Consider the following 23,501-nt stretch of genomic DNA (forward strand, 5'->3'; position numbering starts at 1 on the left):
AATATAGACACTTAATGGTGACAAATTGAAAAGTCTTATTTGTGAAGAGTTAACTCTTATTTATCTATAAAAGAACCATGAAATGAATATTTCTACCACAATCCACAGTTCAGAGAGGCCCAGAATATTTTAAGTACTTTAAGGAGTGAGTCTCTTAGAGGGGCACCTGGATGGCTCAGTGGTTGAGCATCTGCCTTTGGCTCAGGTTGTGATCCCAGGATCCTAGGATGGAGTCCCACATCAGGATCCCCACAGAGAGCCTGCTCCTCTCTGCTATGCCCCTGCCTCTCTCTGTGTCTCTCATGAATAAATAAAATATTTTTAAAAATTAAAAAAAAAAGTTTCTTAGATACAGTTAACTAAATACAAGACAGTGAGTAGCCAAAGCCAAAGTACCTTGGACATAATCCATAGTCTCAAAATACTGGTCCTTTTCCATTCCTTAAAAATATAAGTTATGCACTAAAGAACATAAGATTATGATGCCTGTCATAGTACTCAAGCAGTGGTTAATAAATGTTTGAGGGATTAATATGATAACAGATATTAGATAAAAATATTATTCAGATCAAAACCAGGGAAAAAAGTTACCTGTTGGAAGCTATCTCTTAGAAGCTGCTGGTCTTCAGGATGACAGAATTCTACAATATTCTTTCCTAAGAGTTCCTAAAAGTGAAAAAGAAGAGTAAGATGGGCACTTTTATGATCATCTAAAATTCCTGGCCTATCAGCAAAGGACTTGGGATTTATTTATTTTATTTTTTTAGGACTTGGATTTTATTTCTCCTGTCTTTAGCCTAGGATTATAATAAGTGTGGAGGGAAAAAAAAAAGACAAAGAATATGGAATCTGCCTGGCAAATGGCCTCTAAAACATTTTTTCTTTTTCAGAACATTATATATTTATTTTAGCTGCATTTTAAAGATTTGAAGTCTAATGTACACATACAATTCACTCATTCTAAATCTACAATTGATGGCTTCTAACATATTTATATATAGTTGTGTAACCACCATTATCACCACAATCCAGTTTGAGAACACATCCACTGCTCCCAGTTTCCTTGTGCTTGTTTATAGTCAACACCTGCTCCCAACCTCCTAGCCAACTAGTAACCTGCTTTCTGCTTTAGTGTTGCCTTTCTAGGTATATAATACAAATGGAATCATATAATATGTGGTCTTTTGTCTCTGACTTCTTACATGTAACTTAAGATTTCTGGAGCTCATCTATGTTGTTGTACATATCAATAGTGTATTTCTTTTTATTACTCAGTAGTATTCTCTAATGTGGATATATCACAGCTGAGTATCCATTCACTAGTTAATGGACATTTTGAGTTTTTCCACTTTGGTGTTACTGTGAAAAATACAACTATGAACATTTGTATATAAATCTTTTTTTTTTTTTTGTATATAAATCTTTATATGAACATAGGTTTCATTTCTCTTGAGTAAATACTTAGGAGTGGAATTGCTAGCTTGTAGTAGGGTTAAGTATATGTTTCACTTTTTACAAACTATTTTTCCATTTTTCCAAAATGTTTTTCCAAAGTGGCTATATCATTTTACAGGTCTGCCAACAATGTATAATGGTTGCAATTTCTCCCCGTTCTTGCAATACTTTTTGATTATAGTGGACATATAGTGGTAGTTCACTATGCCCATTCTAGTGGACATACAGTGGTATCTCATTGTGGTTTTGATTTGTACTTTCCTACTGACTAATGATGAAGAGCGTCTTTTTTTTTTTTTTTTAAAGATTTTAAGTAATCTCTATGTCCAACATTGGCTGGAACCTACAACCCCAAGATCAAGGGTCACAAGCTCCCACAACTGAGCCAGCCAGGTGCCCCATGATGAGCATCTTTTATATGCCATTCATGTTTCTTCTTTGGTGAAATGTCTATTCAAATCTTGTATCCTTTTTTACTGGCTGTTTACCTTAATGAGTTTTAGGAGTTTTTTTTCTATGTTCTGGATACAAATCTTTTTTCAGATATATGATTTGCAATACTTTTTCCCAGTTTATGGATGGCCTTGTCACTTTCTTTCTTTTCTTTTTTTTTTCACTTTTTTTTTCTCCTTTTCACTTTCTTAATGATGTCCTTTTAAGAGGACAAATTTTAATTCTGATGATCTCTAACTTATGGGTTTTTTTCTTTTGTGAAGCATGCTTTTAGTGTCATATAAGAAATGTTGGATTCAAAATCATAAACATAATCTCCTGTGTTCTTCTAGAAGTTTATGACTTTAGCTCTTAAACATTGAGGTTTTTGTCTATGGGGTGAGGTAAGAGTCTACATCCTTTTCTGTGAAGGGGAATATCCAATTTTTCCATCACCATTTATTGGGAAGAATCTTTTCCCCATTGAACTGTCCTGACATCCTGATTGAAAATCAGCTGATCGTAAATGTGAAAAAAGACTATTCTGGCCTACTGATCTGTTTATCTATCTTTATACTGATATCATACTACCTTGATGACAACAGCTTCTTAAGTGGTGTTGAATCAGTGTAAATCTTCCAACTTTATGCTTTTTCAAGATCTCTCTTTTAACCAACTTCTTCAGAGCCACAGCCAGAAGTCCCTCTTGGCCATTCAATTTTGAAAGTCTATATAATGACTTATTTCTCAAGTCTGGTATAACTACTTGGTCTGCTGAATGAAAAATCTCAATAAAATAAAAATAACTGGTGCCAAACTTGCATATGTTGCGGGTTACTATGTTCCTAACCTAAGTGATTACATAAATTACCTAATGATGGTCATACCATTATAACTAATTAAAATCAACACTTTTGCATCATTATCTGTATTAATATCAGTAACAAAAAATACATACATCTTCATGCCTGCTGATCCCACATGAGAACAACCATATTTTTCTAAATTGGATGAATAACATTGGTAGAAAGCTGAGAATAAATTTAGCTACAGATAGAATAGGATCATCACTTTTTCATATCTGGGTCTGATAAGCTTTGGCTATTCTGGAATACATGACTGAATAACATCAACAAAGCCAAAGGAAAACAGGTTTAAGTATCAGTGGTGTAATAGCTCCAGCTCTTCACCTGTGGTTGGTAGCCAACAGTAGCCACACAGCGGTGATCCACAAAAGTGAAGATTCCCTCAATGTTGTGCCGAGAAATAAACTCTGTTGGCTGACAAACATTACTCATGTCTGTACAGTTGGGAGAACTAGTTACCTGAAAGTAAAGAGATAAAAACAAGATAAAATGAAATCATTTTTAACAGATATATTTCTCATCTCCTCATGGTCATATACAAAGACATGAGGCTCCCAATTTTAGGAATTTCTGAGCTTTCACATCTCATTCAGAGAGAAAAAAATGGCAATCACAATCAGAGAGAGCATGAGACCTAGTTCCACTTCCACATATGTACTCTTTACCAACTTTGTGAAAAAAGATAAAAATTCATTCAACCCAAAACTCACCCACTTTCATTTAGCTAGGCTGTGTTCATTATTCAGATTGGAAAACTAGTCTCCATTAACCAAGAAACTTATCTAGTTTTATGATAAGAATAAAAATAATTGCACTTTTCTAGTCATGTAATGATAAAATGAAAAGATCTCTCTTTTCCTGTTAGGAATAAAAAATTCAGTACTGTAAAGCTCACAGTATGAAAGATGAGGGGAAAAGATCTCCTTCCTTCTCTCAACCTTTTCAGCTTCTGCTAATCAACAGAAGCAAACTATGAATGCCATGTTCTTCCAAATATCTGAAGTTTTACAGAATTCTTCATTTGTATTCAGAGTAAAAGAAAAATAACATGAATAAGTCCTGAATGAGATTTCTTCTTATTGGAAAGGGATGATATAAGATTTCCAGGGCAGATGATGGAGTAGGAGGAGCCTAAGCTCACCTCGTCCCATAGAAACAACCAGATAACAGCCATATCAGTGTGAATAACCCAGAAAAGGACCCAAAGACTAGAAGAATGGTCTCTACACAGCCAATTGTAGAAAAGAGGCCACACTGAAGAGAGGAGGAAGATTAGAGACGCAGTCAGGAGCCAAATGGATCCACTAAACAGACCCATTGGACTGTCTGCGGGAGGGAAGGGCTCTGTGGGCACTGAGAGGGAGAAAAACTCTCGCACCATGAAGCCCCCACAGGGAAGACAAATCCCAGTAACATTTGGCTCTGAAAACCAGAGGAGTCAAATTTCAAGAATTCTTACAAACAGCAGGGGTTAAAACTTGGAACACTAAAAATCAGCAGGCTCATGGGACAGCTGAGGGCAAGAGGAAACTAAGTCCGTACAAGCCCATGGAGATAAAGCATAGAAGTAGCATTTTGAAAAACACCTGGGGTATATGGGAGGGAGATTTGTTTACTAATTTCAGAGTATGTGATGGAGGGGCAGGGATCACTGGGAAACATCTCCAGGACTAAAGGAGCAGGCTAGTGCCATTTCCTTCCCCTGGACCCCCAGCACAAACACATGGACACCTGCAGGAGCCAGTGTGATACCAACACTTGCTACTTCACTTGCTAACAGCAAGCCCCACCCATGCATACACCAGTGGGCACAACCGCTCCAGCCAGGCTGCAACTCCAGGTCTTCTCCCATAGGAGACTCTTGCAAACCTTGCTAATACTGTGCACCCCCACTCCTGCATTCTCCTGCAGTTCACTGCTATTTACATCTGGCAAATGCCTGGTCTGATTCAATTTAAGACCATGGTAGCCCAAGACTGGCCCACTAACGAAAAAAGGACCAAACTCTGCCCACAGCAGACAAAGAGTCACTGCAGATGACTGGACTAAAGGCAAAAGCTGCTCAGCCATAACAGCAGGGCACATGCAACATGCATAGGAGATGCCACCAGATTCTGGTGAACAGGAAACATTGTACTGCAGGCCACTACTGTCAAGAGCAGGAGATGTAGCTGAATTTCCTAACACATAGAAACAGGGAGAGAGTTAGACAAAATGATGACACAGAGAAATACATTCCAAATGAAACAATAGGACAAATCACAGCAAGAGACCTAAACAAAAGAGAGGTAAGTAATATGCCTGATAGAGAATTTAAAGTACACTGAACTTGAAAAAAGAATGGAGGACCTCAGTGAGACCCTTAACAAAGAGACAAGAAAACATAAAAAAAAAAAAAAAACAGAGATGAAGAACACAACTGAAACTAAAATTAAAAATACACTAGATGGAGGGATCCCTGGGTGGTGCAGCGGTTTAGCGCCTGCCTTTGGCCCAGGGCGCGATCCTGGAGACCCGGGATCGAATCCCACATCGGGCTCCCGGTGCATGGAGCTTGCTTCTCCCTCTGCCTGTGTCTCTGCCTCTCTCTCTCTCTGACTATCATAAATAAATAAATAAATAAATAAATAAATAAATAAATAAATAAATAGATAGATAAATAAATAAATAAATAAAATACTAGATGGAATAAATAGTAAACTAGAGAAAGCAGAAGAACAAATTAGCAGGAGGACAGAATAATGCGAAACAATCAAGCTTGTTTGAGAGCGAGGGAGAGAGACGAAAAAATAATAAAAATGAAAACAGACGTAGGGAACTTAGTGACACTAGCAAGCTTAAGAACATTCACATTATAGGGATCCCAAAAGAAGAAAAGAGAGAGGGAAAAGGGGGCAAAAAATTTATTTGAATAAATACTAGCTTCCTCCAAATCTGGGGAAGGAAACAGAAATCCAGATCTGGAAGGCACAAAGTGCCTCCAACAAAATCAAGCTAGGGAAGTCCACACCAAGACATACAGTAATTAAATTGGTAAAATGCAGAGATAAAAAGAGAATTTTAAAAGCAGCAAGGAAAAAGAAACAGTTACATACAAGGGAAAACCATAAAGTAATCAGGAGATTTTTCAGAAAAAACTAGAGGGAGTAACATATATTCAAAGTGCTGAAAACAAAGAAACAAACCAACAAACCTGTGGCCAAGAATGCTCTCTCCAGCAAGACTATCATTCACAACAGGACAGATAGTTTCCCAGACAAGCAAGAGTTAAAGAAATTCATGACCACTAAATCAATCCTACAAAAAATGTTAAAGGGAATTCTTTGAGATCATAAATAGGGGCAAGAAAAGCTGGAAACACAAAACCAGTATAATTAATTATGTTTATAAAAATCAGTTAAGGGAATCACAAAATAAAAACATGTAAAGTATGACACCAATATACCTAAAACGTGAAGGGAAGAGGAATAAAGACCGGATTCAAACATAAGTGACCATCAACTTAATGTAAACTTTTATGCACATAAGATGTTATACACAAACCTAATGGTAACCATGAAATAAACCAGTAAAAGGTATGCAAAAAATAAGAAAGAATCCACGCATGTCATTAAAGCCAACAAAACATTAGAGGAGAGAGCAAGAGAAGGAACAAAGAACTACAAAACCATAAAGCCACTAACAAAATGGTGATACTTATCAACACTTTCAATGAAAATGGACTAAATACTTCAATCAAAAGATACAGGATAACAGAATGGATAAAAAAACCAGACCCATCTATATGTTGCCTACTAGAGACTCCTTTCAGACTTAAAGACATATGCAGATTGAAAGTCAAGAGTTGGAAAACCATTTATCATGCAAATGGAAGTATAAAGAAAGCCAGGGTAGCAATATTCATATCACACAAAATAGACTTTAAAACAAAGACCATAACAAAAAACAAAGAAAAATACTATATAATCATAAAAGGAATGATCCAAAAAGAAGATACAACAACTATAAATATTTATGCACTCAGCATGGGAATACCCAAATACATAAAGCAGCTAATAATAAATATGAAGGAAGTAATTGACAGTAATACAATAATAGTAGGGGACTTTAACATCCTACTTACACCAATGGATAGATTATCCAAACAGAAAATCAACAAGGAAACAGTGGCTTTGAATGACACATTGGACCAGATGGATCTAACGAATATACTCAGAACATTCCACCCGAAAAACATCAGAATACACATTCTTTTTAAATTCTCGAAGATAGAATAGGAAATAATTTCTTTAACAGTGGCCACAGCAACATTTTTCTATATATGACTCCAAAGGCAAGGGAAACAAAAGCAAAAACAAACTGTTGGGATTACATCAAAATAAAAAATTTCTGCACAGCAAAGGAAACAATCAACAAAACTAAAAGACAACCTATAGTATGGGAGAAGATATCTGCAAATAACATATCTAATAAAGAGTTAGTATCCAAAATATATAAAGAATTATACAACCCAACTAAAAAATGGGCAGAAGACATGAATAAATATTTCTCCAAAGAAGACATACTGATGGCCAACAGACCAATGAAAAGATGCTCAACATCACTCATCATCAGGGAAACACAAATGAAAACCATAATGAAATACTACCTCATACCTATTAGAATGGCTAAAATGAAATGGGGGGAGGATAGGTAAATAGGTGAAGAGGACATTTTTTTTTCCTTTGCAAGTTTTTATTTAAATTCTACTTAGTTACCATACACTATAATAGTTTCAGGTGTTGAATTTAGTGATTCATCACTTATACACCACACCCAGTGCTCATCACAAATGTCCTCCTTTAAAGAAGAAAAAAAAAAAAAGATTTTATTTATTTATTAATGAGAGACACACAGAGAGGGGAAGACAGAGGGAGAAGCAGGCTCCATGCAGGGAGCCCGATGTGAGACTTGATCCCAGGTCTCCAGGTTCAGGCCCTGGGCTGAAGGTGGCACTAAACCGCTGAGCCAGCCACGCTGCCCCCACAAATGTCCTCCTTAATACCCATCACCTATTTAACCCAACCCCCCACCCAGGAGTACACTTAGGATGAGCAGGTATAGATGTACTGAATCAATGGGGACCTGAGTGGCTCAATCAGTTAAGTGTCCAACTCGATCGGCTCAGATCGTGAGATCAAGTCCCTCATCAGGCTCCATGTTGGGCATTGGGCCTGCTTAAGATTCTCTTTCTCGGCCAGCCCTAGTGGCGCAGCAGTTTGGCGCTGTCTGCAGCCCCGGGTATGATCCTGGGGAACCGGGATCGAGTCCTACGTCAGGCTCCCTGCGTGGAGCCTGCTTTTCCCTCTGCCTGTGTCTCTGCCTCTCTGTGTGTGTGTGTCTAAATAAATAAATAAATAAATAAATAAATAAATAAATAAATAAATAAATAAATAAAATCTTTATGAAAAAATTTAAAAAAAAAGATTCTCTTTCTCCATCTCCCTCTGCCCCTTCCCCTCACCTCTCTCCCTCTCTTAAAAAGAAAAAAAATTGTGAAATCACTTATACACCTCATAAAATTGATATGTTAATAAATTAATGTAATGCTATATATTAACTATACTGGAAATAAAATTAAAAAAATAAATGTATGGCACACTTGGGTGGCTCAGTGGTTGAGTGTCTGCCTTCAGCTTAGGGCATGATCCTGGAGTCCTGGGATCGAGTTCTGCATCAGGCTCCCTGCATGGAGCCACTTCTCCCTCTGCCTATGTCTCTGCCTCTCTCATAAATAAATAAATAAATAAACAAACAAACAAATAAAACCTTTTAAAAAATGTTCAAAGAAAGCAAAAGAAAGAATGGAAAAAGGAAAATAGATGATGCAAATATGGAAAATTCATACTTGCCTGCAGTCTGCCAATGGCCACTAGGCAAAATTTGCTCCCCTGGCCAGCCTCTGGATCATCATCTGGGAGGGAGACACCTTCAAGAAGGTGAAGTTAAAAGGTTTAACAGGGACCTCAAACTCAATCACCTTCAATTCAGATAAAAAAGATTTAAAACAGATGTAGGTATGAAGTGACTAGATATAAAACAATAGAGTGCTGAATGATAATAAACAATTGCACAAAATTTACTATATTGCAGATACTGTTTTAAAAGTATTTTTAGGGACACCTGGGTGGCTCAGCGGTTGGGCGCCTGCCTTCAGCCCAGGGTGTGATCCTGGAGACCCAGGATCGAGTCCCACATCAGGCTCCCTGCGTGGAGCCTGCTTCTCCCTCTGCCTGTGTTTCTGCCTCTCTCTGTGTATCTCTCATGAATAAATAAATAAAAATTAAAAAATAAAATAAAAAATAAAATTATTTATTAAAAAAAGTATTTTTATATGTATTAATTCATATATTTTACTCATATGAATTGTAACAAACTGCAGAGTACAAGTCCCACTCAAAGTATTCTAAAAAACTATGCTGGCCAAACCAAATATATATGAAGACAGTCATTTATTCTATGACTATATCATAGGCAGAGAACAAATGTCTTGCCCAACTTGTGGTTTTAAAATATGCAAACAATCAAAAATGAAATTAAACAGCAATAGTTATTTATTTATGTCCTTTGGAAAAAAGGATAGCAAAGTTTCAATGTTACATGTGGAAAGGGAAGAAGACTGCATTTTCTCCCTAGTCTTTGCACATATATTGTCTTTTTATCAAGAAAAATATTATTTCTGTGAGAGCAATACAGAAGTATAAAAGACCATGTATACTACAAATGTTTTTACAGTATATAAGCTAAAAAGCTCAAATGTCACTACACTTAAAATTAGTTTTTCTTAATTACATTTAACTACCATTTACTGAATGCTTACTATATGTCAGACACTGGGCTAGGTGCTTTTATTACATTAAATCTAATCCTCAAAATAATTCCACATGGGATATATTATCTCCCAATTATAGATGAGAAAATTGAGGGGTTCTTTTTATAAAGGTCAAGCGTCTTACCCTAAGTTATACCATCAGTAAGTGAAAATGCCATAATCAAACCATTTTTCCAAATGCAAAGTTTAATCTCTTCCCGAAGGTGGTAACCTTTCCTCCCCCTTTTATCTTAGTTTCACTTTCCCTACAATCCCACTTCCCAATTATACCCATCCAGCAGGGAAGTAATAAAGTTGGTAGGATCTGGAAATTCTGACAAACCAGTTTAAAAGGCTGATCCCCATACCCCAAACACCCTTCTCACATTTTGTTTGACTTCAAGTTCTAATAAAGCTAAAGTGCTCATATCTTGATTTAAAGCCTTTTAAAAGGAATATCTCACTTATAAGTTACTACAATCAAGTCATTTCCCTCTTCTCCCTCAAAGTCTTGCTTCTATTTTAGGAAGCTTTCCCAAATTAACTGCTTTCAACGCCAACTGTTTCTTTGCAAACAAGTATGAGAAAATAGGTATTCAGTATATACTATTATGAATCTGAACATTTAAAAATTCCATTCTGTGACAGAGCCAACACTGAATCTTTTTCAAGTCTGAGTAATCCATCTCCCCAGCTGCATATAAAAAAGGGGCAGGAGTCTGCTTTTTTTTTTTTCCTCCTATTTTCTTATCATGGTTTATACCAAAGTACATTTTGCATACATGATACATGGTACATGATAAATGTTAGCTAACTTTCTCCGACTCTGTGACAAACCTGCTGCACCACAAGAGAAATCCAACTTTCCTACCTGCTGGGGGCCAGGCCTTGATGTAGCCTGTACAATGGACCACCACAAAGTGAGGTTCCCCATCCTTCACAGAGCCAAGTCCATTCCTAGAAGAAGTACATGTGTGAGGAGAAAACCCTACTCAATAGCATTTAAAAGGCAACGCTGGCTTAGTACCTTTAAGCTTAGGCTCTTGCATGTTTAGAAAACTGATCGCTTTTTGACCTTTCTCCCCAAAAGTGACCACCATATTTCTGACCTTGCCAAAGTAAAGCAACAAAAAGGTACTGCAGCAGGAACTAGTAGGGCACCTTATTTAAATAAGATGAGCAAAAGAAGCTGTAGAAGTTCAGAAAATATTGCCAGAAAATAACTGGGAAGTGAAGGATGAATGTGAGGGCTGCTAAAGGAAGTACTACAGTAAGATAGTTGAAAAAAATGATGATCTCTACCAGTATGTAGCCATCTCTTTGGTTTTTCATTGTTTCGGATCTCACCTGCATCTGTTCCTCACAAAGCTCAATCTATTCATGGAGACTGGGTCCAGAGAACTATTGCCACATCTGTTTCAAAGAACGGAGATATTAAAAGCAATTAAGCTGTGCCACTTAATAACTTTCCATCCATTAACAGCCAGAAAAAAGGCTCTGGATACAACCAGACACAGGAGGAGAAAGAAGTCAGGCTTGATATTTCTAAAACTTATAACTGCCGAGAATCTGAAGTTCAAAATGTTCCATATAGGGGATCCCTGGGTGGCGCAGCGGTTTAGCGCCTGCCTTAGGCCCAGGGCGCGGTCCTGGAGACCCGGGATCGAATCCCACGTCAGGCTCCCGGTGCATGGAGCCTGCTTCTCCCTCTGCCTATGTCTCTGCCTCTCTCTCTGTGTGTGTGTGACTATCATAAATAAATTAAAATTAAAAAAAAAATGGGGATCCCTGGGTGGCGCAGCGGTTTAGCGCCTGCCTTAGGCCCAGGGCGCGGTCCTGGAGACCCGGGATCGAATCCCACGTCAGGCTCCTGGTGCATGGAGCCTGCTTCTCCCTCTGCCTATGTCTCTGCCTCTCTCTCTGTGTGTGTGTGACTATCATAAATAAATTAAAATAAAAAAAAAATGGGGATCCCTGGGTGGCGCAGCGGTTTGGCGCCTGCCTTTGGCCCAGGGCGCGATCCTGGAGACCCGGGATCGAATCCCACATCGGGCTTCCGGTGCATGGAGCCTGCTTCTCCCTCTGCCTGTGTCTCTGCCTCTCTCTCTCTCTGTGACTATCATAAATAAATAAAAATTAAAAAATTAAAAAAAAAAAAAAAAGCCCAACTCTGGTAAAAAAAAAAAAAGTTCCATATATTCTTCAATTGCAGAAATTCTCTACATTGGTGTCAGTATACATTTTGTGTAAAGGACCAAATGGTAAATATTTCAGCTTTTGTGGATCGTACAATTTACTGCAACTAGGCCATCAGAGCATAAAAACAGCCATAGACTATATATAAACAAATGCACACGGTTATGTTCCTATAAGACTTTATTCACAGAGTTGTGGTTTGCACATTCCTGTTCTATACCACAACCCAATCTATTTGCTATGTTTCCTTATTATTTATCTTGCTCTTGCCTATGTCTCTACATAGATCATGTTCACATATTGAGACATTCTCTCCCACCCTCTCTACTTTCATTTCTTTAAAATAATAGATAAAACTTACACAGAGTTTAATATGTGCCTTGTACTAGTCTAAGCATCTTTACACATATTATCTCATCCTTATAACAACTTTATGAGGCTGATATTAATATAATTCCCAATATTAGGAGAAATCATAACACAAAGTTGTTATGTAATCTGCTCAAGGTTTCAGAAGTTAATGAGTGGCAAATCTAGCAGTCTAGGTTCAGAAGTTAGTCTAAACCACTAAGTCACATAATATTAAATTCTAAAACTCTCAGGAAACCTTTCTTAATATCCTACTCATCATTTCTAATAAGCATCCTCTCAGTACAATGTAGGTAATTTCCACTGTATAACCTGAACTTACTTTGTGACTTTAAGAGGTATCTTTTCAGGACGACTGGGTGGCTCAGCAGTTGAGCATCTGCCTTTGGCTCAGGGCGTGATCCTGTGGTCTCCAGGATCAAGTCCCACATCAGGTTCCCTGCAGGTAGCCTGCATCTCTCTCTGCCTATGTCTCTGCCTCTCTCTCCCTGTGTCTCTCATGAATAAGTAAATAATCTTAAAAAAAAAAAAACTTTATTAAAAAAACAAAAGCCCTCTACTCCTAATTTTTCTTATATCAATCCTCAACCTGACACTTACCTCATACGGCAAATAAATGATCTCCTTGAGCCCATACACATCCTCATGGAAGACTGCTGACCTTCCTTTTTCACTGTTCCAGTCTTCAGATCAAGGATACGCCCTGAAAAATGACGTGAAGAGCAGTCTGGAGTGTGTTCTTATATATGGTGAAAAGGAAGGGAGAGAGACACTAGAGGCAAAGACAAATAGTATCCTATTCTGTCCTCCAATCTCCATGCTTATAAAAGAACACACCAAATAGGGGTTGGATTTTTTTCCAAGTCTAAAATATCTCAATTCCCATCAATGAATCTTATTCTTAAGTTCAAAGGCAGCACTGAAGATAACTCTGTGCAAGGAAAGAAGATGGAAATGGAAAGTAGTGTTGGCAAGAAAGAGGCTAGGCTATATTCTTGGGTCTCACTTTCATGCACGTGCATGTACACATATGTGCACACATGCACACTGAGGGAATGTCACTGTTTAAAAACTAATAATTTGGGCAGCCCGGGTGGATCAGCAGTTTAGTGCCTGCCTTCAGCCCAGAGCGTGATCCTAGAGACCCGGGATCAAGTCCCACATCAGGCTCCCTGCTTGAAGCCTGCTTCTCCCTCTGCCTGTGTCTCTGCCTCTCTCTCTGTGTCTCTCATGAATAAAATCTTAAAAAAAAAAAAAAACTAGAAAAATGAAATTCATAAAAACCTAAAAGAAGGAAAAACTAAAACACAATTAAATTATAACAGACTTTCTTGTATTTAATTATCAGGTTTTTAAAATTTGATTGACTGAGAGGGACAGAATGTGCATAAACATATGCGTGTGAGAGCAGGGGGAGGGACAGAGGGAGGAGAGAGAGAATCTCAAGCAGACTCTGGCTCACCATAGAGCCAGACATGGGGCTCAATCCTACAACCCTGAGATCACAACGGGAATGGAAACCAAGAGTTGGGACGCTCAACCAACTAAGTCACCCAGGTGCCCCTTAATTACCAGTTTTGATCTGCTTTCACTTTAAATTTTTTTCTAGAGTTGCTTAAAGAGCAGATGTGTTTCCTATAGTGAGACACTTGCAAAAGGACTAAAGAGCATCAAAATAAGGGGAAGAAAGAAAACAAAAATAGAAATAAGACAAAAAAATAGTACAAACAATAAAAACAACTTATACACTGATAACCACTCTCCTCTAAAATAAAAATCTATTATCACAGAATCCAGTATAAAGCAAAGATATGCACAAACAGGTAGAAAAAATAGCAGGTACTCATATAAATGAGACAGAAACATGGATAACTTAATTCTTTTAAAATGGGGAAAAAAAAGTTCATTGTAGATTTGGTTTTTACTGTTTTATTTACACTAATAAACTTTTACATGTGTACTGTCACTAAAGAAACATTTTCTGGGATCCTGGGGTGGCTTAGCAGTTTAGTGCCTGCCTTCAGCCCAGGGTGTGATCCCAGGGTTCCAGGATCAAGTCTCACATCGGGCTCCCTACATGGATGGAGTCTGCTTCTCCCTCTGCCTGTGTCTTTGCCTCTTTCTCTCTCTCTCTCTCTCTCTGTGTGTGTCTCTCTCATGAATAAATAAAATCTTTAAAAAAGAAAAAGAAACATTTTCTAAGGATAAGCTACAAATTATCTGTATGTGGATAGAAAAAAATTATATTATAGGAGAAAATTCTAGAAGGCATGTCAGAGTCAATGAACAAACTGAAGAGCTAAAACACCTCTTCTGTTTCAGAAAAAAATAAAGGGCTTCCCATCCATTTTCCATCCATATAATTCATACCTGTCAGGGCATTTTCTGAGGTGGAAAGCTGCTCACGAAGTTTGTCCACGTCATCTGGATGCACCTGATCATAGAGCGTGCTACCAAACCATTCAGACTGTGGCTGGTTCAAAACAGGGGTCACTGAGTCAGAGACATAAACTACCCGGCCTGTCTCACATGAGACAATAAACAGAAAGCCATCTGCTGCCTCCAAGATCAAATGTTTGAGTTCCTGTCCAAGGAAGAGAAATAATAGTTAATAATGAACTCTTCAAAGTCAAGTATTATTCATGAAAAGAAGACACTTCAGGCCTTATGCATCCTCTCTCTCTCTCTCCATAAGCGTTTCTGGCTCCTGCCTGATCCACAGCCCCAGCTTTGTACTCTAAGTGTCATTGCCTTCATGACAGCTTTTTCTAATAGATATTTCTTCAATCTATGTCACTATCCACCTCCTCCTCTTTATCTCACTCAAGATGGGGAATAAAAAGGCTTACCATTAACAATAATTTAGTCCTTGATCTCACCCCCTCTGGTCTCTTTTTAGGATCTTGCTCTACAAATACTCCCATTTTCACTCTTTCCCCTCAGATCTATAAACATGATCAAGTTTTCTCAATTCTAAACAAACCTTTTCTCAATTTTGCCCAGCTCATTTCTTTTTCAGTGCCACGTTTATATTAAATGTTATCTTCAATGGCTCTATTCTCTTACCTTTTACTTATTTCTCAATCCCACTATAATCATCACTCTGAAGAATTATTGTTGTTTGCAGCAGATCACCAATGTCCTCCTAACTGCCAATTCAAGCCCCCCTTTCTGGGTCTTTATCATGTTAATCTCTCTCCAGAATCTGGTGATATCCATTCCATCCTTCTGTTTTTCTCTAGCTTCTAAGACACCATCTTCCAACTTTTACTCCCTTTCTAAATGTCCTTTCTCTGCTTTAGGCACTCTTTCTTCCCTTAGTTCAAGTACTAAGTATAGATATTTCCAAGGTTCTATTTCAGGTTCTCTTCTCTCTTTATACCATACTCTATCCCTGAGAGATTATATCCACTCCTCCCTGCTATGAAATGATCCCCAAGTCTACATCTCTAGACTGGTCTAAACTTTTTTTTTTTTTATCTTTAAGCAGACCTAAATTCCAACTAACTTTTAAATATTTCCAATTAGATACTCTACCAGCAACTCGATTTCAACATTTCAAAACTAGTCATATTTCCCCCTCCAAAAATCCTCTGTGCTCTTCTAGCATTTCCTTTCTTAATTAACAGTACCACCTTCCTATCAGGCTACAAGACTCAAAATCTAATTACTCTCTCTCATGCTCCAGTGATATTAGTTTTATCAATTCTATTTCTAATACTACATCACCATCCTAGTCATCTTACACCAAGACTAATGAAATGGTCTTCCTGCTTTCGTTCTCTTGAATCCAGCCTTAAAATGCTACTACACAGACTAATGTATGTTTTTTAGAAGGGTGGAGGAGAACAGGAGGCACAGAGAGAGAGAGAGCATTTGAAGTTATTCCCAGTATTTATGACACTAATCCCTTACCTCTCCATGTTTATCCACCTACAGGACTTTAATACTGTGCCTCTATGATACAACTAACAGTGTGTTCATACTGTGATTCATTTATTTACAGATCTATTGCCACTAATGACTATCTCTAATCTCTTTATTCTTTTCATAGCACAAAGTACCTGGTTAGCCCACAAAAGGTGCATAACTGGAGTCTGTTCAATCAGTATCTCTACATAGATTGTTAGAATAAACTGATTAACTATTTCAATGTACATGTATATAAAATCCATGCTATGTGTGCTTTCATATAGATACCCGTTTAGAAAAAAATTTTTTTTTAAGATTTTATTTATTTATTCATGAGAGACACACACAGAGAGAGAGAGAGAGAGAGAGAGAGAGAGAGAGAGGCAGAGACACGGGCAGAGGGAGAAGCAGGCTCCATGCAGGGAGCCCGACGTGGGACGCAATCCCAGGACTCCAGGATCACGCCCTGGGCCAAAGGTAGGCACCAAACCACTGAGCCACCCAGGGATCCCCTGGAAAATTATTATTACTTTCTTTCAAACCACATTCCTTCCTTCTAAGCCTCTGAATGAAAGGGTGACATTATAGGCCAATTTTTTCTTCCTTATATTTCCTATCTTCCAAATTTTTCTGCAACAGCCATGTGTTATTTTTAATAATCAAAACAGAACATGGCTTTCTTACTCTTAGAAGTCTTTGCTGATGACCATCCCTACTCTGACCTGATCATTCTATTCACTTTAGCCATCCTCCACTATATATTTATCTAGTCCCATATAAATTATTAATGTGTTTTAAAACAAGGTTATTTCTCAGGGTGCCTGGATGGCTCAGTCAGTTGAGTGTCTGACACTTGATTTCGGTTCCGGTCACGATTTCATGGGTCAGGGGATCCAGCCCTACATCAGGCTCCAAGCTCAGTGTACAGTCTGCTTGAGATTCTCTCCTTCTCCCTCTGCCCCTTGCCCAGGTCACATACACACTCTGTCTCTCTTAAATAAACAAACAAACAAACAAACAAAAAATAAATAAATAAAATCTTTAAAAAGAAGTTTTTCTTCCTTAAACACATTTTCCTCCCATTTTTCACTTATGTGTGTATCTAGCCACTCAAATATTCATATTCAGACTGATTTCCAAAAACTCACATATTCACATTCAGACTGACATCCCAAGCAGCTAGAAATGTTTTTGCCTTACCTATTTTTCTCATTACATGTAACAGAGCAAATCTCTAAGGAATGATGACTGCCTTGTTAGACTCCTTGTATCACTAAAACTGAAAGCTGCTTCAGGAATAAGAAATAGATTTCTTCCATCTTCTATAACCCTACAGCCAACGAAGAGAACTGGTTCCATGGACATGGTCATCTCTTCTTCCTACAATTCCACTCGTTTCATCATATAGGCTACATCCACGAGTGAAGTTTAAAATAGCTATAAGTTTGCGGTGCCTAGGTTAAGTGTCTGCTCTGCCTTCAGCTCAGGTCATGATCCCAGGGTCCTGGAATCGGGGTCCCTGCTCAGCAGAGAGCCTGCTTCTCACTCTCCCTCTGCCCTCCCACCTGCTAGTGCATGTTCTCACTCTCAAATAAAATCTTTAAAAAAAAAAATACCTATAGGCTTACCAAATAGTTTGCACAAGTCTTCTGTACTTCTCATTGTTCCAATGCTAATGAATATTATTATTATTATTATTTTTGCTAATGAATATTATAGCCAGGAATTGAAACTACTTTCCCATGGTGTAAATTTTTCCTTAACAGGGTAGCCCAGGTGGCTCAGCGGGCAGCCCGGGTGGCCCAGCGGTTTAGCGCTGCCTTCAGCCCAGGGAATAATCCTGGAGACCCAGGATGGAGTCCCGCGTCAGGCTCCCTGCATGGAGCCTGCTTCTCCCTCTGCCTGTATCTCTGCCTCTCTCTTTCTATCTGTCTCTCTCATGAATAAATAAATAAAATCGTAATAAATAAATAAATAAATAAATAAATAAATAAATAAATAAATAGAATTTTCCCTAACAGCTGAATTCTTGTACTTTAAGTAATATACAGACTCAACTCTTCTCTGACTTCCAATATAAGACACTAGTTAGAATTATGGTCATCTACCCCCAAAAGATCAAAACTTTCAACAGATTCTATCTCAGAGTTGTACATCTCAGAGACCTGATCAGTGAGGAACGAAGGCTTGTAGGTGCCATCAGTGGATGTATTCCCAGTTCCTCGCAAAGACTTCATGTGAGAGACTGCCATGCGTAAGATGGTTAACTTGTCTGGTTTTCGAGCCAGGGCACTACAGGTGGGCACCATGTCTGACAGTTCTGTGATGTAGGCTGTCATCTTGTTCCGTCGTCGTCGTTCAATTTCACTATGATTTTCCCTGCATGGAGAGAGGAGGTGGTCACATCTGGCCGTTTGGGAGCAGGTAAAGTGATATAAATATGGAGTGAGCTGCTGAAGAAATATAGTTTTTAGATTGAGGAGTGCTTAAGTCTCAGAAGGTAGAGTCAAGTTTGCCAATCTTCTCATGCAGAACAAGCATGGAATAGAAACTAACAAGGCAGACAGAGAATAAACAGTTACTAGCAATTCTATCTCCTGGAAATGTTCACTTTCTATATAGATTACCATGCCCCCAGAACAAAACAAAAAATGTTTTAAGAAATGATAATCTTAAAAGATGTTGATTTTATTCACTTTAGTTCCTCAGAGACAAATAATCTCAGCTTGGCTGACTCCATGGTTACTAATTCAACTTTTTAAAGGCTAAAACTAAAATGGCCAGTTTTTTCTAAAACTGGTATATTGCGCAACAGCTGATAAAAGAATTGATAGTATAGATTCCTTTAGTCTCTAAAATGTTGCCTGTTCTCAGCTTCTCTCTTACTCTTAACTCTAGCAGGCAGAATGGAAGATTTTGAAATTTTATTTGTCTCAATGCACCAAGTCCTACCTTCTTTATCTGGGTGTGGTGCCAGTGCATTGAGCTCAAAAGATTCTAAGACATCATCTATTAGAGATCCCTTTGGGTTGCTAGTTGGAACAAAATGAATTAGAGGATAAAAGTGGAGTGAGGAGGAAAAGGCCTGAAAACAGACAATCTGGATCTCAACAGCATAAGTAGACCACTTCTCCAACACTGATTTCCTCAAAATCAAAACAGAATTTTATCATTGTTAAAAATAATAACCCAGTAGTTTTCAAGTTGGATTTCTGAAAAGCCCCATAGTTCCTCAGTGTCTTCAACCGGGATGCCTCAAAGAGAAAAAAACAATATGCTGCTTTACTGCTTCGTCTTGAGCAGCTTTTGCTTTATCTTTTTTATTTACTTCCCTTACTATTTAAGGATCCTATCTGAATAAAAGTTCTTTGTCAAAACAAAAAGAAAAATGAAAACTGACCTAATATAAATCTTTTTAGGAGAAGAGCAAACTATAAGGTTAAGCAATTAAGTGATTTTCCCAAAGGAAGCACTCATTCCCAATTAATGCAATGGTCTTCCCACCGTATCATGACAAATCAGCTTTTCAAAGATTTAAAGAGTTAGCAGGAAAGGACAACAAAATGGGCTTGTGGACCTGCTGAAAAAGGAAATGAGATGAGGGGGGAAAAGTAGTAAAACCAGGCATTGGTATCAGTATCTCCTACTGAGTGGTCCCAAATCATTGAAGCTAGAAAACAGAAAAATCTGGGCATACCATTACAATATTACCATATCATAATATTTCTACGTTATTGACAAAAGTCTCCAAAGAGAACTCTACAGCCTCCTTCCCAAATGGCAAAAAGGTCTCACTATATAGGTCCTATTTGTTAATTTGCCTGAGAAACAGAATATTCAACTTTCAAACTTAAAGCACCCATCTTCCTAGTATCTGATGGATTTCTGACACTGAAGTCCACAAGGCTAATCTTTTCAAAAGCCACATCAAGGCTGCTAAAACTTTTCCAAGAAACCACAAAAGATTCAATCACCAAAGCAAGGCGATACTACTATGACACAGTAATCTAGCCTGTGAGTCTAGAAAGGTGTGCTTTCTAGAGAGGTGTGGAATAAATGCTAAGGCCTAAATATTGGGAACTAATTGCAAACACAGAGATATTTATTAGCCTTCTGATAAAAGAGTATTTTCCTGCGAAAGCACAAACAGGCATCACTGCCCTGCTTCTAAAGCCTTTTATTTTGAAAACAGTGCTGAGATAAAGAGGAAAAGAGAAAACTATAAAACTAATAGCAATTTCTTAAATTCCTTAGTAAAGTTCCCTCAACTCACCCACTTTCTGATGGGGGAGGCCAAAGTTCCTGTTACACACAAACTTCTAAAAAATCTTGTCCTCTCTTGCCACAGATAAGGAAAGACACAAAGAGAAAGGGGAAGAAAAGAGCAGAGTAAGAAAAAGGAAAAAGCAGCATCATCTGCTTCATCATGCTGAAAGATACTGTTTTCCTACCTGGCAAGTCTCTCTTTATCCGCAGAGCTCTGCTCATCATCCGACCTAAAAACAGAATTAATGAACTAAGCTAAAATTAAAATAAAAAGAAAGAAAAAAAAAAAAGAAAGATGGATGGATAAATGGAAAGAAGGAGAGGGGAAAGGGAAGGAAAAAGGAAATAGAACAAAATAGATGCAGAGAAGGGAAAATTAAAATATACACAGGAACCTTGCCTATAACTCTACAAAGCCATTTATTAGGATAAAGAAAAAGTAATTTACAGGACAAAGGTTGACATAAAAGCAAGGCCAATATTCATTATAAATTAACATAGTCTGAACACAGAAAACACTTTGCCATCAATCTCTGTAGAGACCAACAAAGTAGAGTTTGAACAAGAACCAAACAAGGGAATACCATTCTCATACACTTCTTCCAAAATAAAATTATATTCACATATGCTATTTTTTTTAAAGATTTATTTATTTATGGAGATCCCTGGGTGGCTCAGCGGTTTGGCGCCTGCCTTTGGTCCAGGGCGTGGTCCTGGAGTCCGGGATCGAGTCCCACATTGGGCTCCCTGCATGGAGCCTGCTTCTCCCTCTGCCTGTGTCTCTGCCTCTCTCTCTCTCTGTGTGTCTCTCATGAATAAATAAATAAAATCTTTTTAAAAAAAAAAGATTTATTTATTTACGGGCACCCCAGGTGGCTCAGCGGTTTAGCGCCGCCTTCAGCCCAGGGCCTGATCCTGGAGACCCAGGATCAAGTCCCATGTCAGGCTCCCTGCATGGAGCCTGCTTCTCGCTCTGCCTGTGTCTCTGCCTCTGTGTGTGTGTGTCTCTCTCATGAATAAATAAATAAAATCTTAAAAAAAAAAGATTTATTTATCTACTTGAGAGAGGGGGGAAGGGCAGAAGGAAAGAGAGAATCCTCAAGCAGACTCATCACTAAGCACAGAGCCTGATGCGGGGCTTGATCCCAGGACTCTGAGATCACTACCTAAGTCAAAATCAAGAGTTGGCTGCTTCAAACTATGGAAAGAGCCACGATGTCCTTCAACAGATGAATGGATAAAGAAGATGTGGTATATATATATACAATGGATTATTACTCAGCCATCAGAAATGACAAATAACCATCATTTGCTTTGACAAGGATGGAACTAGAGATTATTACGCTAAGTGAAATATGTTAATCAGAGGACAATCATCATATGGTTTCATTTATATGTGGAATATAAGAAATAGTGAAATGGATTATAAGGGAAATGAGGACAACTGAGTGGGGAAAAATTAGAGGAAGACAAACCATGAGACTCCTAACTCTGGGAAACAAACAAAGGGTTGTGGAAGGGGAGGTGGGTGGAGGATGGGGTAACTGGGTGACGGGCACTAAGGAGGGCACTTGATGGGATGAGCAGTGGGTATTATACTGTATGTTGGGAAGTTGAATTTAAATTAAAAAAAATTTTTTTAAAGCTGGCTGCTTAACAACTGAGCCACCCAGGCACCCCCACATATGCTATTCTACAATTTAAAAAAAAATCAAAGAGTAAATCATGATAAGAATGTCGAACAAATGATCACAAATACAAATCTCTCTGTAACATGCAGACACACAGACATGCACTCACAGATAACCAAACAGGTTTCACTGGAGAAATTACATAAATAAAACTTAAGAATTAGGTTTTTGGCATATCCCCTATCACTGATTTGATAAAGTAGTAAATTTCTATTTATTCACTCTCCCATAAATTAGTAGTAAAGCCCCGACACTGGTGGATCCCTATGCCAACTGCCCCTCCCCTAGAGGAGGCTCAAAGGATTCCCATTAAGTTTTTCAGGAAAACAGAAAACTATAAGGGTTGGTGGCAACTGAAGAAACATCAAGGTATTGGTAGGCCAGTGTATCAGTAATCAGCTCCATTAAAAACAACATATATATATAAAGAAACCTCAAATAAAATGTCTAAGTATGATATATTAAAACTATTTCATTATTAAAAGTGACACGTACAGGGGCACCTGAATGGCACAGCTGATTAAGTGTCCAACTCTTGGTTTTGGCTCAGGTCATGATCGCAGAATGGTGAGATGGAGCCCCCCCACAAGATGCTATGTGCTTGCTATGGAGCCTGCTTGGGATTCTCTCTCCCTCTCTCTCTCTCTGTCCTTCCTTCCCATGCTCACTCACTTGCCTGTTCTCGCTCTCATTCTAAAATAAAAAAAATAAATCTAAAAAAAACAAGTGACATGTACAATGATTTTATCAATACCTGGGAAAGTTTCTACTAAATGGTCCACAGGAAAAAAGAGACTCAAAATAATACAGTAACAATAAGAACAAAAATATGAAAACTTATGTATACTGATGAGAAACGCAAAAGAACGGTCTTACATTCAGTAGTTTAAACATGTTCAGTGGTTATTATGGTTCCTTAACAAACTACAAATCGTTTATTCAAAGAATTGAGAAAATACATATATTTTCAGCTTTGAAGACCCTCTACTAAATTCCCAGAAGAATATGTGAGGTAAACTGGCAAATCATCTCTTACAGGAATAAGTTATTAAAAAGAAAGTTAAATATCTAAAATTCTTATTATTACTGCTACTACAAGTAGAAATCCATAATCCCTTATCTACTCTTATCTCTGAATGAAATATGTAAATGTTTTAATATTTACATTAAGGAGGACAAATGAAGACTAAAATAATTCAGGTCATGTCTTCATAGCTTTTTGGAATTTAAATCAAGAGACTGGGAAACTTTATGATCAGTACTATTTGATGGCTTGACTTTCATTCTTTTTTTTTTTTTTTTTAAGTTTATTTAGTTAAGCAATCTTTAAACCCAATGTGGGGCTTGAACTCAGGACCCTAAGATCAGAAGCTGCATGCTCTAATGACTGAGCCAGCCAGGTGCCCATGATGCTTGACTGTCTAACACAGTTTGAAAAACTATTCCCCAAATATCTATAATTAA

The 23,501-nt window shown here is 37.9% G+C and overlaps 1 protein-coding gene across 1 annotated transcript in view; it reads right to left on the bottom strand.

The window, feature by feature from the left end:
• Positions 1 to 23,501, bottom strand: part of ARNT (aryl hydrocarbon receptor nuclear translocator) — a 67,618-nt gene that overhangs the window by 12,732 nt on the left and 31,385 nt on the right. Inside the window, exons 5-13 of the mRNA XM_055312313.1 lie at positions 20,532 to 20,576; positions 18,246 to 18,459; positions 14,539 to 14,752; positions 12,769 to 12,871; positions 10,951 to 11,016; positions 10,475 to 10,560; positions 8,645 to 8,721; positions 3,078 to 3,212; positions 592 to 666 (exon numbers count right to left, since the gene is read on the bottom strand). Of these exons, the coding sequence (XP_055168288.1) occupies positions 592 to 666; positions 3,078 to 3,212; positions 8,645 to 8,721; positions 10,475 to 10,560; positions 10,951 to 11,016; positions 12,769 to 12,871; positions 14,539 to 14,752; positions 18,246 to 18,459; positions 20,532 to 20,576 (1,015 nt within the window). The remainder of the gene's footprint in view (positions 1 to 591; positions 667 to 3,077; positions 3,213 to 8,644; positions 8,722 to 10,474; positions 10,561 to 10,950; positions 11,017 to 12,768; positions 12,872 to 14,538; positions 14,753 to 18,245; positions 18,460 to 20,531; positions 20,577 to 23,501) is intronic.

Source organism: Nyctereutes procyonoides, unplaced genomic scaffold (genome assembly GCF_905146905.1).
Source record: "Nyctereutes procyonoides isolate TBG_1078 unplaced genomic scaffold, NYPRO_anot_genome, whole genome shotgun sequence".
Lineage (NCBI taxonomy): Eukaryota > Metazoa > Chordata > Mammalia > Carnivora > Canidae > Nyctereutes > Nyctereutes procyonoides.